General features: G+C 38.7%; 1 protein-coding gene across 1 annotated transcript; it reads left to right on the plus strand.

Moving 5' to 3' along the window:
- The first annotated feature begins 3,300 nt into the window (after positions 1-3,300).
- On the plus strand, positions 3,301-4,653 carry LOC137294276 (tryptophanase-like). Its single transcript, XM_067825282.1, has one exon. It carries the CDS (start codon positions 3,301-3,303, stop codon positions 4,651-4,653), a length of 1,353 nt encoding a protein of 450 aa, XP_067681383.1.
- The last annotated feature ends 11,631 nt before the right edge of the window (positions 4,654-16,284 follow it).

The raw sequence follows: 16,284 nt of genomic DNA on the forward strand, positions 1-16,284 counted from the left end.
GATACAACAGGGAATGAGATCACACCAGCACACTGCAGATAAATCTGGTGACGCGTGTATTCAACGAGGGAAGTGTGTTCTTTGACACAGAAGATTCAACACTGACGAGGAACCCAAGTGTAAACCCAAGTTCCTACACCTTTTGTACAGTTCGAGGGGTTGTGTGCATAACGTTTCATGTAAGTGGTGACCACAAGGATTAGTTAATGTTCGGGCTATTTCACGGGTACTACAATATAACAATAGAATGATGCCACAAGAATGTTTATTCAATGATGTAAGCATATGGTGCGTGTGTCAGCTCGGGATACACATTAGCAGAGGGAGGTGAGATGCATGCAGTAACTCAGTTTACCATTGGCAATCTCCTGTATTTACCTTGTTTTTTCCGCGGGTGTAATGGAATAGAAGTGAGCCATCTGCATCCATTTGATGAAACTGTTTGATTCTTCACTCTGGCAGTGAGCCGATTTGGTACTAAAGGATCCCACAACATATAAAATATGGTGGAGTATCAAGTTAAGGCTTAATGCAGGCCTAAACAGCCTACAGTATGACGGGAAACCGTGGAACATGTTAAACCCGGATAAAACTGGGAGGCTCCTTACTTCAGTCTTAATATATACTACTCAAAAGAATGAGGAATATTCAATAGACAGGTGTCTTGACTATTAATATATACTACGCAAAGGAATGAGGAATATTCAATAGACAGGTGTCTTGACTATTAATATATACTACTCCAAAGAATGAGGAATATTCAATAGACAGGTGTCTTGACTATTAATATATACTACTCAAAGGAATGAGGAATATTCAATAGACAGGTGTCTTGACTATTAATATATACTACTCCAAAGAATGAGGAATATTCAATAGACAGGTGTCTTGACTATTAATATATACTACTCCAAAGAATGAGGAATATTCAATAGACAGGTGTCTTGACTATTAATATATACTACTCCAAAGAATGAGGAATATTCAATAGACAGGTGTCTTGACTATTAATATATACTACTCCAAAGAATGAGGAATATTCAATAGACAGGTGTCTTGACTATTAATATATACTACTCCAAAGAATGAGGAATATTCAATAGACAGGTGTCTTGACTATTAATATATACTACTCCAAAGAATGAGGAATATTCAATAGACAGGTGTCTTGACTATTAATATATACTACTCAAAGGAATGAGGAATATTCAATAGACAGGTGTCTTGACTATTAATATATACTACTCAAAAGAATGAGGAATATTCAATAGACAGGTGTCTTGACTATTAATATTTAATATTTCGTAATGTGTTGATTCCTAACTTAAAACGAAACGTTTAACTTCGACTCTGTCCAAGAAGGCGCGAGATGTTGAAACCAACAAACAATAAAGGAATGTGACGTTATCAAAAATTGTATTCTAACCTGTCAAAATTCACGAAGTTAACACTAAGGTAGTACAGACAGAGTGGCAGTACACATTCACGGGTATTATGACAGAAGAACGGTAATCAGAGTAATAACGACAATTGTAGTAATATTGACCTCACACTAACAGAAATTAAAGCAATTCCGACAGAGGTGGTAATGTTGACCTAACACTAACTGTAATTACAACAGTGTGAACAATGATAGCAATATTTACCTCCCACAACAACAATTATAGAAATATAGACAATGACTGTAACATTCAACTGACATCCACATAAATTTATTTAGAAACGACAATTCCCCTTTCCGCCAGAATATCGAATATGCAAATGGAAAGATCAATAATAATTCATACACTGGTGATTTTAACTGACAGGTAGGTTTCTTTAATCAGCTGGTGGTGCCACCACAATGATAAACATATGCTGTCACACACTCCGAGGATATTCCCTTGCCTTGCACTGCACAGATTGAGAGAATATCTGTAATGATCTATTATTAGATACTAGTTCAGTGAAGAAATTATTTCACTAACACATCTTCTTTGTTCATACCTTAAATATTTATTAGATTACAACGCCTTACCCTAAAGCACAGATGACTGTACAATACTTACTATGGTATATTACGACATTTCTTGTCTTACCCTAAAGCACAGACGACTGTACAATACTTACTATGGTATATTACGACATTTTTTGTCTTACCCTAAAGCACAGACGACTGTACAATACTTACTATGGTATATTGCGACATTTCTTCCCTTACCCTAAAGCACAGATGACTGTACAATACTTACTATGGTATATTGCGACATTTCTTCCCTTACCCTAAAGCACAGATGACTGTACAATACTTACTATGGTATATTGCGACATTTCTTCCCTTACCCTAAAGCACAGATGACTGTACAATACTTACTATGGTATATTGCGACATTTCTTCTCTTACACTAAAGCACAGATGACTGTACAATACTTACTATGGTATATTGCGACATTTCTTCCCTTACCCTAAAGCACAGATGACTGTACAATACTTACTATGGTATATTGCGACATTTCTTGTCTTACCCTAAAGCACAGATGACTGTACAATACTTACTATGGTATATTGCGACATTTCTTGTCTTACCCTAAAGCACAGATGACTGTACAATACTTACTATGGTATATTGCGACATTTCTTCCCTTACCCTAAAGCACAGATGACTGTACAATACTTACTATGGTATATTGCGACATTTCTTCCCTTACCCTAAAGCACAGATGACTGTACAATACTTACTATGGTATATTGCGACATTTCTTGTCTTACCCTAAAGCACAGATGACTGTACAATACTTACTATGGTATATTGCGACATTTCTTGTCTTACCCTAAAGCACAGACGACTGTACAATACTTACTATGGTATATTGCGACATTTCTTCTCTTACACTAAAGCACAGACGACTGTACAATACTTACTATGGTATATTGCGACATTTCTTCTCTTACACTAAAGCACAGACGACTACAATACTTACTATGGTATATTGCGACATTGTTTGGTACAACACATGACAAGTGATTAAGAATACGGCACCTAGGAATTAGAAATTTAGACTGATAATAGCATAAGTATATCTGTGCGACGTTTACAGATGCTGATATGCGACATCACATTTGTCATATTCCTCGGTGTCTCGGGGATAGCTAACAGCATCTTAAGGAGACTGGGAGGATTAACCCCATGACACTTATCATATTCAACAATATCTAGAACAATTGTAATAATACCCAAGTACAGTTAGAAAGGTAAAATAAATTGATGTATGGCCCGATTAATGAGTAAATCACATTCAAATATCTTCTCTCTTTCCAGAATGTCATTCATGGAACCCTTCCGCATTAAGACTGTAGAACACTTGCCAAACATAACCAGGGAAGAACGATTGAAAATTCTCCATGAAAGCGGTTACAATCCATTCCAGATCAAGGACAGATACGTCACCTTTGACCTGTGGACTGATTCCGGCACGACAGCAATGAGCCAACACCAATGGGCGGCAATGTTAGAAACAAGCGAAGGCTGCATCAATCCAGAAAGCTTCGACACTTTTGCTGATAGCATTAAACGTTTAACAGGATTTCCCCACGTCCTACCCGTTCCCCAGGGCAGAGCAGCAGAACATATTCTCTTCTCGGTTATAGCTAAACCAGGTTTTACTGTATTCAGCAACACAATGTATATCACAGGGCGTACAAATGCCGAGCTCGCCGGAGCCCTAGTTGTTGATGTTCCCTGCAAACAAGTAGAAGGTGGAGACTTCAATGGAGATCTGGACTGTGCTCGACTTCAAGAAGAACTCAGGAGGGTGGATGTCGGTAAGGCTATGGCTGTCTTGACCTTGACCAGTAATTTTCAAGCAGGACAGCCAGTGTCCATGGCAAACATCAAAGATGTTTCTGAAATATGCAAGATGCATGATGTCTCCCTTTTTATGGACGGATGTCGTTTTGCTGAAAATGCATATTTCATCAAAACTCGAACCAAGATGTATCAGGATGTTTCAGCGAGAGATATAGCTCTGGAGATGTTTTCTTACTTCGACGGAATGTATATGTCTGCAAAAAAGGATGGGCTGTGTAACGTTGGTGGGTTTTTCGCCACTCGCCACTCTGATTTATATAGACAATTGAAAAGACGAATGACCTACACTGTGGGCAATCCGAGCTATGGTGGGCTATCTAGCAGGGACCTGGAAGCTGTGGCTGTAGGCCTCTGGGAAGGAACTGATGACAGATATTTGAAGTACAGAATTGAAAGTTTGTCCATGTTTGGTGACATCTTGAAGAAAGCCGGTGTCCCTATAGTTGAGCCAGTAGGAAGCGCCATCTACATCAACGCAGCTAGATGTTTACCCCACATTCCCACAGAGCAATATCCGGCGTGGGCCCTACACTGTGCCCTGTACATAGAGGGCGGTATACGGTGTTCACATCTTCATGATGTCTTGAAAGTCGACAACAAATGTGAGGCTCCACAACAACAGCACTTCATCCGACTCAGTATTCCAAGAAGAACGTACACTTTGTCCCATCTTATTCATATGGGAGATGTCTTCAAGAACGTCCTAGAGAAAAGAGGAAGTATTTCTGGTTTTTGTATCAAGAGTTCTTCTGACCACTATTTCTCAGCTGTTATGGAGCCCGTTAGGAAATGTGTTGTTGGTTAACTTTGTTTTCATTTATGAAGTTAGTAAGTGAATAATGGATCTTACACATTTATGGATACCAAGGTGTTTTGACTGTATAGAACGACGTTTGGTGTTGATTGTTACACCGTTAATGACATCAACCAAGTCATATGTGATAAAGATCAGAAAAACATTAACAAGGCCATGTTATTGAAGTGACATACAGATGGATGGAAGAAGTAATAGCCACACAGAGAACGGACCCTGAAGCTCATCTGCACAAGGGATTACGTAGAAGTACAATATTCACCAGTTTATATGCATAACAATATCTTTCATTTCGTGGATGCGACATTTCGATACATATTCTTGTACAGATGTCAATCCATTTCGATACAGATTTTTATGCAGTAATGCAGTCATCACTGCATGACAATGGCACAAACCAGATTTTACATCGAAACGTAGCGCTGGCTAACGAATATTAACACAGAAGAAAAACAGATTTTGTTAATATTGTACATTAAATGTAATTGAAAATGAGTACCAGTTTTGTTAGTGAGCTTTTACTGCATTGGGATAGGTCATACACATCTGCCGCATTATTACCATACATATCCAAATATACGTGTACATCTTTTCATTAAATGAATACTAATCATACAAATGATATTCGTAAATGCTGTGTGCGTTTGTATACACATCAAAACGTTTGCGACTACATAACAAATTTATAGTTGTGAACGTTACAGGAATGTATCACGAAAGCTGTGGCTGATTTGTGGCTCATTGTTCATGGAAAGCCCAATCATGTCGGAACAAAACTTTGGATATTTATGACATGATTGCTGATGAAAACCTGGACATCCTTGTGATAACTGAATCATTTTACACAGTACAGGAGAGGAAGTCAAGATTTCTGAAATGACCCCTCCATCATATTGTCTAATGCACTGCCCAAGACTTGGCCCCCAGTGTATGGACTTATATGTCATTACACAATTTTAATTTGAAAAAGGTTTACTTTTGGACTTGGCTCATTTGTTTATATCAAATGTTAAAAATTTTTCAATATGATGTTTGACTTTGCCTAGAGTCTTATGCCCAGTAGGCGGTGGCTCATGGGCCATTCTGGTGGATGTGTTATTTATACCTCTTCTGCTGGCGTTTATCATCCGAGTATCCTTGGTGCTGCAAGTTAGAGGCCCACCTGTTTTTAACATTGTCCTTGTGATACTCCGTGGTGGGTGGGGAGCTCGGATGATGAAAATATAAACATTAAACTCGGCTTATGAAACACCAACTAAGAAAACCAAACGTCCTCTTGAAACTGATCCTACTGATGATGACATCCGACCGTCCAATTCAGTTGATTTCTGGGCACGTTTTCTAGTGATTGAAACTATTGACAAGACACCTTTCAAGTTGAACCCTTTTGCAATATCTAAGGGTATTCAGGGTATTGCTGGAGAAGTAAAAAACATAGGAAAGTTACGTTCAGGTGCGCAGTTGTTTGAATGCTCTAAAAGACAGCAATCAGCCAACTTTATGAGTACCGACTCATTCGTTGGCGTTCCAGTTACTGTCTCTGCCCATAAGACCTCAAATACAAGCAAAGGCATCGTCAGAAACCGGACTTACAGTACCTTTGCTACCTACATGGACCCTATTTGGATTTACACCATCCCTTCAGCCGCTGGCGAGTGTACAATATGCTAGCCAAAATTAAAACAACAGGAATACTACGATTAAAAACCCTGGTAGACTTAAATTTACTATGAATGTTTTTGGACTTACGTACCCTCTCAGGAGGAGAATAATTTTACAATATTTCAACCCCCTTTGAGGGTACAGCCACTAACAATTCTAGTTACAAATCCAAACTACCAATTATTAAAATACATCTTTTTACAGAAACATATAGCTCACAATTCAATCAAAAAATGAATTTCTATTAAACAACCAATAATTAAATGAAAACTAACGCTGCTAAAAAGATCCTTCATTGTTTTAACTGTAAAATACATATCACTTGTGAATATGCTTGACCGTGACTCTCTCATCACAAGGGATACAAAACGGAGGATCCTCACCTTTTAACAGGTATGAATGAGTATATCTAGTGTGTCCAATACGACATCGTCTTAAAATTACATCTTCAAATCTCGACTAACAACCCTATAGGGTATAACCAATGTAAGGTTTTATCTCATGTAATTTATTTATACCCACTTGGGTGTCCCACTTCTTCTGCATTAGATCACGGATCTAAGATCTAATGTTAGCTTTATAATCAGTGTATGGAATAAGAAGTGGTGTCACAGATTTGTTGAGTGTTGCCTTGTCAGCAAGATCTGCCATTGCGTTACCAGAAATGCCCACGTGGCTGGGTAACCAACAAAAGACGATGTCGTATTGGCCAGTAGTAAGATTATTATACAATTCAATAATTTCAATTAAAAGTGGATGTTTACAAGAAATATTTTTAATAGACCGAAGGCAAGAAAGAGAGTCGGAATAGATTATATATCGTTTACGTTTAGGGTGTCTTTGGATATATTTAAGAGCTGTTAATATGGCGTTAGCTTCTGCTGTAAAAATAGAACTATCATCTGGTAATCTAGAAGATATTGTTCTGGATCCAATGACAGTGGCACAAGCCACTGCGCCACCGTCCTTGGATCCATCTGTAAATAAGGGTTTGTAATTGCTATATTGATGTTTTAACTGATGATATTCTTGTTTATATTGTAAGTCATTTGTGTCTGAATTTTTAAATGATGTTAATGTTAGGTCAACTTGTCAACTCCTAACCAATTGCCAAGGAGGAGAATAGAGAAGACGGGAAGGCGATATACTTTCCAGCTCAATGCCGGCAGAAGAAATAAATGGTTTAATTCTGTGCCCAAGAGGTGGAACAAGAGAAGACTTTTTGTTATACAAATCCTCATAAAGCGGATTGAACACACAGTGATAGGCAGGGTTAGATTCGTTAGAATATAATTTAGTAATGTATTGTAAAGACAATTTTATACGACGTTGAGTAAGAGATGGTTCATCGGCCTCAACGTGGAGACTATCAATAGGTGAAGTTCTGAAAGACCCAAGACACAGTCTTAGACCTTGATGGTGGACAGAATCAAGAAGTTTAAGGTTGCTTTTACAGGCTCCATCATATACGATGGAGCCATAATCGAGTTTCGAACGGACCAGTGATCGATATAGGTGTAAGAGGGTTGCTTGATCCCCTGTGGCGGCCGGGACTCAACCTTTCAATAAACCTTGTCAGTCTTGTTTTCAGGAAACACTTCTTTTCAATGAATAAATAGCTGTTTATTCATGGGTATAAATATTTTTTCAGCACAATGCTCTTTTTCACTAAGTAGATCCCTCTCAAGCTTAAGGTTTATGTGCATGGACCAGTGTTAGGGCAATAAAAGTATGACCTATGGCTTCAGTGGTAGTCACTGTTATGTAGATATAGTGATGGCTTTATTACTTGGTAATCTGAATAACTCGATGGTTATTAAGATAATAATTTGTGTCTCTGTTCGAAAAGTGCAGTCTATTTATAACTTATAGCGTCAGCTATTATAATTGTAAGGACAAGGGGAACTTTCGGGCTGAATTATCTGCCCTTAGTTTGAGACTGACCTGTAGACTGCCAAAGGCAGAATGACCCAACCTGGATCGCATCATATTTATAGGTGCGAGAAAATGGTCACATGTCAGTTCTAGACCAATCAAATCACGAGATATTACGTCCCGTTACGTCCTTATTCTTTTGAGGGATCTACTTTCACAACATGAAACCAGTGAAATAAAGAGGAAGACGCATTACCTCAGAAGGTAATCTGGTACAAAAATGACCACCATTTTTACCAACCAATTACTTACGCGTAATTAATTCATTAAATGCCCTCCAGTATCATAAGATCAACAATTTCGTCTCTCTACGTCCTGCTACGTCCTTGGTGCCTGCTCAGGGGGTCGCAATAACAACGAGCGACGTCGACTGGGAACAATGATGGACAATTCAAAGGGGAAGATTACAGATGTCAGGAGGCAATTGGAGCTATTCTGACACATACGATGTTTAACAACAAGACTCAGTCGCTCATGCAATTTGACAGTAGCACTGGAAGTCGTATTCATAGAGAACATGTTCATAAATAATAATGCTGAACATCGCGTGTGAATACAACAGTGGGAATCACATAGTTCCCGTTGTCAGAATTAACATCGGCTTTGCAACATGACCTGACATATCATCAAATACAATTCTGGATTATCTGTTCGTAATTCACAAGATTGCGTAAACTTATAATGCAAAACAGTAATCTGAGTCAAAAGTAGCGGTAACCCCTTTGCGACATAGGCTGGCTGTCACAAAGTTAAAATGGCGGGCGTCACAGAAACACGTAGCTCGGCCCAGATCACAAATTCACCAAAGAATAGTTAATTAACAAGTGTCACAGGGATTATGTCACAGTTTGTCGAAGGACAAGGTAAGATTAATCCATATCTGATAGTCAGTTTTCGAAATTGGATGCTTAGAACAAGGAAATATAAAAAAAGTGCGGTCAATTCAAAAGTGCTTGAAAATGTAAACAAAATCGTTTTGATAGGAGACGTTGACATTGACTCTCACAAAGTACAACTGTGTTCTAAACCAATAGCGTAATGTGATGGTAATAGCTTATGATATTTTACGAATGGCAATACATTATAATGCTTGAAACAACATGCTACGATCTTTGACAGATTTCTTACCAAAAAGAGATTTCAAAACACCGAATTACGTGAAAACGAGGTTGCCAATAATATTAGTATATACTCGCAAAACTAATTACATGATAATTATGGTAATAATTTCTGCACTGCCATTAACTATAAAAATTACAGAAGGGAAATACATAAAAAGATATCTCGTAATGACTAATCATTTACAAGCATTTGTATCTTATGAATTTTGCAATTTAACTTGAAAAAATAATTTCTCAATCTTCGTGATGGCCATCACACCCCTCCCCACTTTGAGTTGGAAACAACTTTGAACAAGTCAAGAGCCTTCAGGCATTTAGTTTTAAGAGACTTAATATGAGGCAGAAATGTTAAATGGGAGTCAAAGATTAGGCCCAAGAACTTGGCCTCCTTTACAACTTTGATGGGAGTGCCATCTAGAGATAGTTCAGGGTCCTTATGTGGCTTATATTTTCTGCAAAAATGTATACAATTAGTTTTGGATTTAGAAAATGTAAAGCCGTTTTGAAGACACCATTTATTAATTTTGTTTAAACAAAGCTTCAGTTGCCGTTCAATAGTATGCATATTTTTCCCACGACAAGAAATATTAAAAAACAAATAACGATCCATCAATTGAATCGTTTAAAACTTTTGATAAACTATTTATCTTGATGCTAAAAAGTGTGACAGACAAAATACTGCACTGTGGAACATCCTGATTGTAATGATCAGACAGGGTAAAACCCATTCGAACTTGAAACTGTCTGTTATTTAAATAGTTAGCTATGATTCAGGTAAACGACCTCGCAAGCCGAAGTCATGTGAGTCTCATAAAATACCATATTTCCAGGTTGTGTCATATGCTTTTTCGAGATCAAAAAAGATAGACACAGCATGTTGTTTATTAATTAGTGCATTTTTAACAAATGATTCTAAACGAATTAAGTGATCGACAGTGCTTCTGTTTTTCCGGAAACCACACTGTATATCAGTTATAAGGTTATTTGTTTCCAAGTACCAAACAAGTCGATTATTTATCATGCGTTCCATGGTCTTGCAAACACAGCTTGTTAATGAAATCGGACGATAATTGGACAGATCGGTATGATCACGTCCAGGTTTAGGTATTGGTACTACTATGGCATCACGCCATGAAGAAGGAAATTTCCCGGAAGTCCAAATATCATCAAATATATACAAGAGCGTCTCTGAACAGGATTCTGGTGAGTGCTTCAGGAGTTGATAATATATGTAGCAGTATCATGAGCTTGATCAAGAGCAGTATGGAGCTCATGAATAGAAAAAGTTTCATTATAATCTTCCCCATTATCTGAGTTGAAATTAATAGTTTTCTTTTCTTGTTGTTTTTGATACTGCTGGAATTTAGGTAAATAATTAGAAGAGGAAGAGTGTTTACCGAGGGTTTCGCCCAGTTTATTTGCGATATCTGATTTATCAGTAAGTAACTGATCTCCATGTTTAACATGATGGACAGTAGATTTAGTACCTTTGCCTTTACTTTTTTGGACCATGTTCCATACCTTGGACATGGGTGTCCGAGAATTTATTTTAGATACATAATTTTGCCAAGATTGGCTTTTGTTCTGTTTAAAAGTACGCCGTGCTTTAGCATTTAAAATTTTAAATTTATTTAAAGTATGAACCATAGGATGGCGACGGAAATAATGTTCTGCTTTTTTCCTTGCCTTCCTAGCTTGTTTGCACTCATCGTTGAACCATGGTTTTCTTATGTGTGGAACTGCAGAGGACTTTGGTATACACTCATCAGCTATGGAATTCAGTTCATCAGAAAAGCATTTAATAGCATCGGGAACGTCAATAAAACCTTCAGGTTTAAGTTTTTCAACACACAGTGTTTCATATAAAGCCCAGTTAGCTTTTTTAAAATTCGTCTTGATGATGGAGGAACATCAGATGGAGTTACAGCTTTTAATATAGTAGGAGAATGGTCACTTCCACAGAGGTCATCGTGGACTGACCATTCGAATTCATTAAGTAGTTCTGAATTTGTCAATGACAAGTCAAGAGCAGAATAGGTCCCTGTCCCAGGGTGTAAATATGTGCTGGAACCATCATTATAAATACATAAATCATTGTCAGAACAAAAGTCCTCCAACAACTTACCTTTAGTGTTTGTAGTTACACTACCCCAGAGTGGGTTATGCCCATTTAAATCTCCCATTATAATACAGGGCTTCGGGAGTTGGTCATACAGGGCTTGAAGATCAGTTTTGGCAAATGTCAAAGACGGCGAAATATAGAGTAAGCATAGTGTAAACGCTACATGTAAAGTAATTCTCACAGCAACAGCCTGCATATTAGTATTTAGTGAAACAGAGCTTTGAATAACGTTTTGTCTGACTAGAACGGATGACCCGCCAGTGGCTCTATCACCCGGAGGTGAAAACCAATGATATGCATTAAAATGACGAAGGTCAAATGTATCTGTTTGTTATAAAATATGTCTCTTGGAGACATATCGCTGAAGGTGTAAAATCTTGGACTAATAGCTGTAATTCATGTAAGTTAGTCCTCAATCCTCTAGTTCCACTGTAAAATATTATTGGAATAAACTATCTTTGGGGGGAATTTATTGGGGATCTACCCCGCACTCTTTTGGAGGGCGACAAGCTATGTGCCCTAGAATGGACGTTTTCAGAAATGTCCATGTCTTCAAAAGACCCATACTTATTGTGCAACTGAATTTTATTTTGTGATCCTTTAGGAGCTCTGCCACTTTGTTGTTTTGAAGCATCAGGCTTTGGCTTCGGTTTACTTTTCACCGTTTGTTGACTATCAGCTGTCGATTGAGACTTTGAGTGTAACTGAGATGATGATGATTTGTGATCAGAAGAAGACTTTGATGTACTAGGAAGTGATTCCTCAGTCTGAGATGACATAGCAGGGTATAAAAGCTGTGGAGAATCGCAATTTATCCAAGTCGAGGTAGTTTGGCATCCTGTGGATGATTTTGTTATTTTTGAGGTAGACTCCGATGATGTTTTTGCTACTGTAGCGTAACTTTCTGGAAGATCAGACCTTTTAACCAGTTTTGTTTTGCCTCAGAAAAGGAAATATTTTGAGTAAACTTTATTCTGTTTATCTCCATTTGTTCTTTCCGATTAGGACACTGTTTTGAAAATGAGGAATGGTCGCCTGAGCAGTTGGTGCATTTTTTGACGTTACTGTCACATTCTTCTGTTGTGTGTGTCTTTTCACTGCAGTGAGCACACACAACAGACAATGTGCAAGTATTGACACCGTGGCCGAACTTTTGGCATTTGAAACACCGAAGGGGATTCGGAATGTACTTTTCCACACTGATATTACAGTATCTAACTTTAAGTGATGTTGGAGCAGTAGGTGATGAGAATGAAAACAGATAGGTATTGGTTTAAATAGTTGTGTTGTTTTTATGGTTTGTGAAACGTTTGACAAATAATACACCCTGGTCTTGTATTTCGGAAGCGATATCAAGTTCAGACATGTCTGCCAGGAAGCGATCTCGATGACGTACGATTCCCTTCCTCGTGTTCAGTGTTTTGTGGGCCGTGACAGTAACCGGAGTGCCAACGAAAGTATCAGTGTTCAAAAGGTTCGTTGACTGTTGCCTTTTGGCGCACTCGATCAACAGAGCACCAGAACGTAATTTTCTAATGTTCTTTACATCACCGGCAATACCTTGGATACCCTTAGACACCGCAAAAGAGTTTAACTTTAAAGGTGCATTATCTTTGGTCTCAATGACAATAAAACGTGGCCAGTAGTCAATGTGTTTAGACGGTCTGAGGTCATCAACAGGGTCATTTTCAAGAGGACGTTTGCTCTTTTTAGTGGGGGTTTCATAAGCCATGGTGAGTTATTTGGGTTTCATCATCCGAGCTCCCCACCCACCACGGAGTATCACAAGGACAATGCTAAAGCAAGCGGGCCTCCAGCCTGCAGCACCAAGGATACCCGGATGATATACTCCAGTAGAAGAATTATGAATAATTGATCCACCCGATTGGCCCATGAACCATCGCCTTCTGGGTATAAGACTCTAGGCAAAGTTCTAAACGTCATAATTCAAATCAAACATGTTTATAAAAATATAACGAAGACCAAAATTACATCAATTTCAAATTGTACTTGTGCAATGATAAATATATATAGATTCCATGCACAGGGCTTGGCATGACGAGCCGGTTGGTTGAACCGGGCCCATTCAACCTCCCGTCTAGGTGAAGTAAGGGTCGAAGGGGTGTGTTGAGCAAAGGGAACGCAGTCACAGGTAACCATTGCCCTCAACCCCCAGACTTCCTCCACCGACACAGGGCCGCAACCCACGGCAAACGGGTTGGTGGACCAAATATCACCCCGGGTCCACTACGGGAGTGTCGGCGAGCTTTTGGCGTTACCCAACACCCACCACGAGGAGGTGGCTCGCCACGGGTGCCACGAGCATAATGGAGTGATGGAGGAAATCTGAAGGCCTTGTCTTCAAGCTTTGTCATGTATATCTCACTGATGATAGGTTAGAGACGAAATGGTTAAAATTACCGTGACAAAAGATGTAAGAATTCCCCTCAGAACAAGCTAAATTTAACTCTGAGAAGTCTGATATTTTCAGCAACATTATATTGAACACACAAAGGCAAGACCCCAGAGATTCACAAGAGATGTTTCATGTACAATGCCACTGATTCAAATCTAAACTAATGGGTCACAAATATAATGTCAACTCTTGATGTGAGAGTGAGAAACAGTTATGCAGAATGTAACACAGCGGGCGGTCAGGCAGCGGTTATGTAGGTCAAACGTGGACGGAGATTGGCAGGTTAATTTACTCCTGTTAATCTGTGTGTGTGTTCGTTTACCAACAAAATAACCAGCATTTATATACAAAGTTTTAAGGACTCAGTTTTAAAGCCAAAACTTTAACTTCTTGGTAGAGAAACTTGACTATCATAGGTCTTGGTTGGCCTAGGTACCCCTTCAACCGGTGTGCGGCAAGGATACAGTCACTAGTTTTATCATTGTCACCATCTGTGTTATGTCTCTTCAAGATGTTACACACATATTTCCTACATACAGAGACGTACAGAGACATACAGAGACATACAGAATGACGTTGCAGCGTCTACTGTATTGTTCTTGCTACACTTGCTTGTACTATATGCTGTCTAGTTTATCAGTAACAATGGTTACATTGTCGTTGCTTGGCGACATCACTAGACAATCTAGCCTATCTGCAACTTCGTCAACATCAGCACGTAGAATTTCCTGTCTATATATCAAATCTGCAAGCTCAGAGCTTATGTTTCCTAGCGTGTTAATCATCTTCCTCAAATCAGGTCTCTTATTTCCGAGGTAATATTCTGTTTCATCGTTTGAAATGCTGATAGTATTTCTTCACGAAATGAAACAACGTTATCAACAGGTACTGACCTTAGGTTCGATGTCACCAGATAATATGAGAAGCGCACTTGGGTAGATCTGAGTAAGCACCGGTATTGTTTGTTCACCTTTTCGTTGTTAGATCTGAGATGTGAAATCCTTCATGAACATCCATTGTGAGAATAGATCGCAATATCCCGATAGAGCTGTGTGAATGTACAGCATACCGTCACAAACGTCACACTAACAGTCTTGTGTCCATGTTGGGTGACCATCGGCTGGTGGGGGTGTAGTGGTCACTGTCATGACTGTCACTTCGGCTGGAACTGAGCTTGGGTCGGTGATAAAAAGTCCCAATTCTAGATCTCCTTAGTTCGGTCGAGATACCCATATTCTCGGACTCAGTCGTTCAATCAATTTAGCTACAGAATGAAGCATATATTATTTTTCTTTGACCTAATAAAATCTTGTCTTGTCTATATTGAGGGTAGAAGCGAAGTTATTGATGAATTATCAACATGAAATGCTCAGACCGATGTTTCGCACAACCGCTCACTCAGGGGACGTAACTCAGGGGACATAACTCTACCATGTTATCAACATCAGTATGATCAACATCAGTATAATCAACATCATCATTATCAACGTCAGTTTTACCAGCGTGATCATCAACATGAACAGTATCAATATGTTCATCATTTCCTTGATCACCACCAGCCTGGTTGGCATCACTGTGTTTAACATTAACATGTTCAGGTTGAATAACGTAAACATCAACAGGATCACCATCAATATATTCAACATCATCACTGTAATAAACATCGATTCGTTCAACACTAACTTGTTCAACATAAAATATGTTTAATATCAACATGACAAGTATCATTGTGATCAGCTTCAATGTGTTCATCATTAAGTTGTTAAGACCAGACCACTGCACACACCTATTACCTATTAGTGAAGAATAGGATAGTCTACACTCATTACAGGCACAGAAAGAGAAGGCAACACAATTGATTAGCACTACATATGTTTGTTTGTTTTTTTCATTTTATATGCATTTGTTTGCAAACTGATTCAGCTTAGCACACAGAGTTCACTTAACATGAGTCTCAGCCAAACTTAATCAAAGTCCCGTGGCATCAAGGAAGTCAAGTGATGTGCTGGTACTCTGGTAAAACGTCATGGTAGACCTTCAGTCTCTGGATTCTGGGACCCGTTTCACAAAGCCCAACCTCGTAAAGCAGGTCGTAGACCACCTCTTACTTTTTAACCCGTTTCACAAAGACCTTGTACATTTACACTGTGTCGTAAACAGCCCCAAATTTAGTACCCCGACTGACCTGTCGTAAATGCTTCAGGAGGTCGTAAACACTACTAGTACAAAGATGGCGTCAACGACTATGGTAAAGCAAGTGATTAAAACACGGTAACTGAAAAGGTCTGAGAAGTTTTGAGACAGTTCGAACGTGCTCGACACTCTGGATGATCTTGACATGATGTTTTCTAACTGTGCAGCATGTT

The sequence above is a fragment of the Haliotis asinina genome, chromosome 8, assembly GCF_037392515.1.
Source record: "Haliotis asinina isolate JCU_RB_2024 chromosome 8, JCU_Hal_asi_v2, whole genome shotgun sequence".
Taxonomy (NCBI): Eukaryota; Metazoa; Mollusca; class Gastropoda; order Lepetellida; family Haliotidae; genus Haliotis; species Haliotis asinina.

Bases quoted from the DNA above. Each gene is read 5' to 3' on its own strand.
- LOC137294276 (XM_067825282.1), top strand. From the start codon at position 3,301: ATGTCATTCATGGAACCCTTCCGCATTAAGACTGTAGAACACTTGCCA.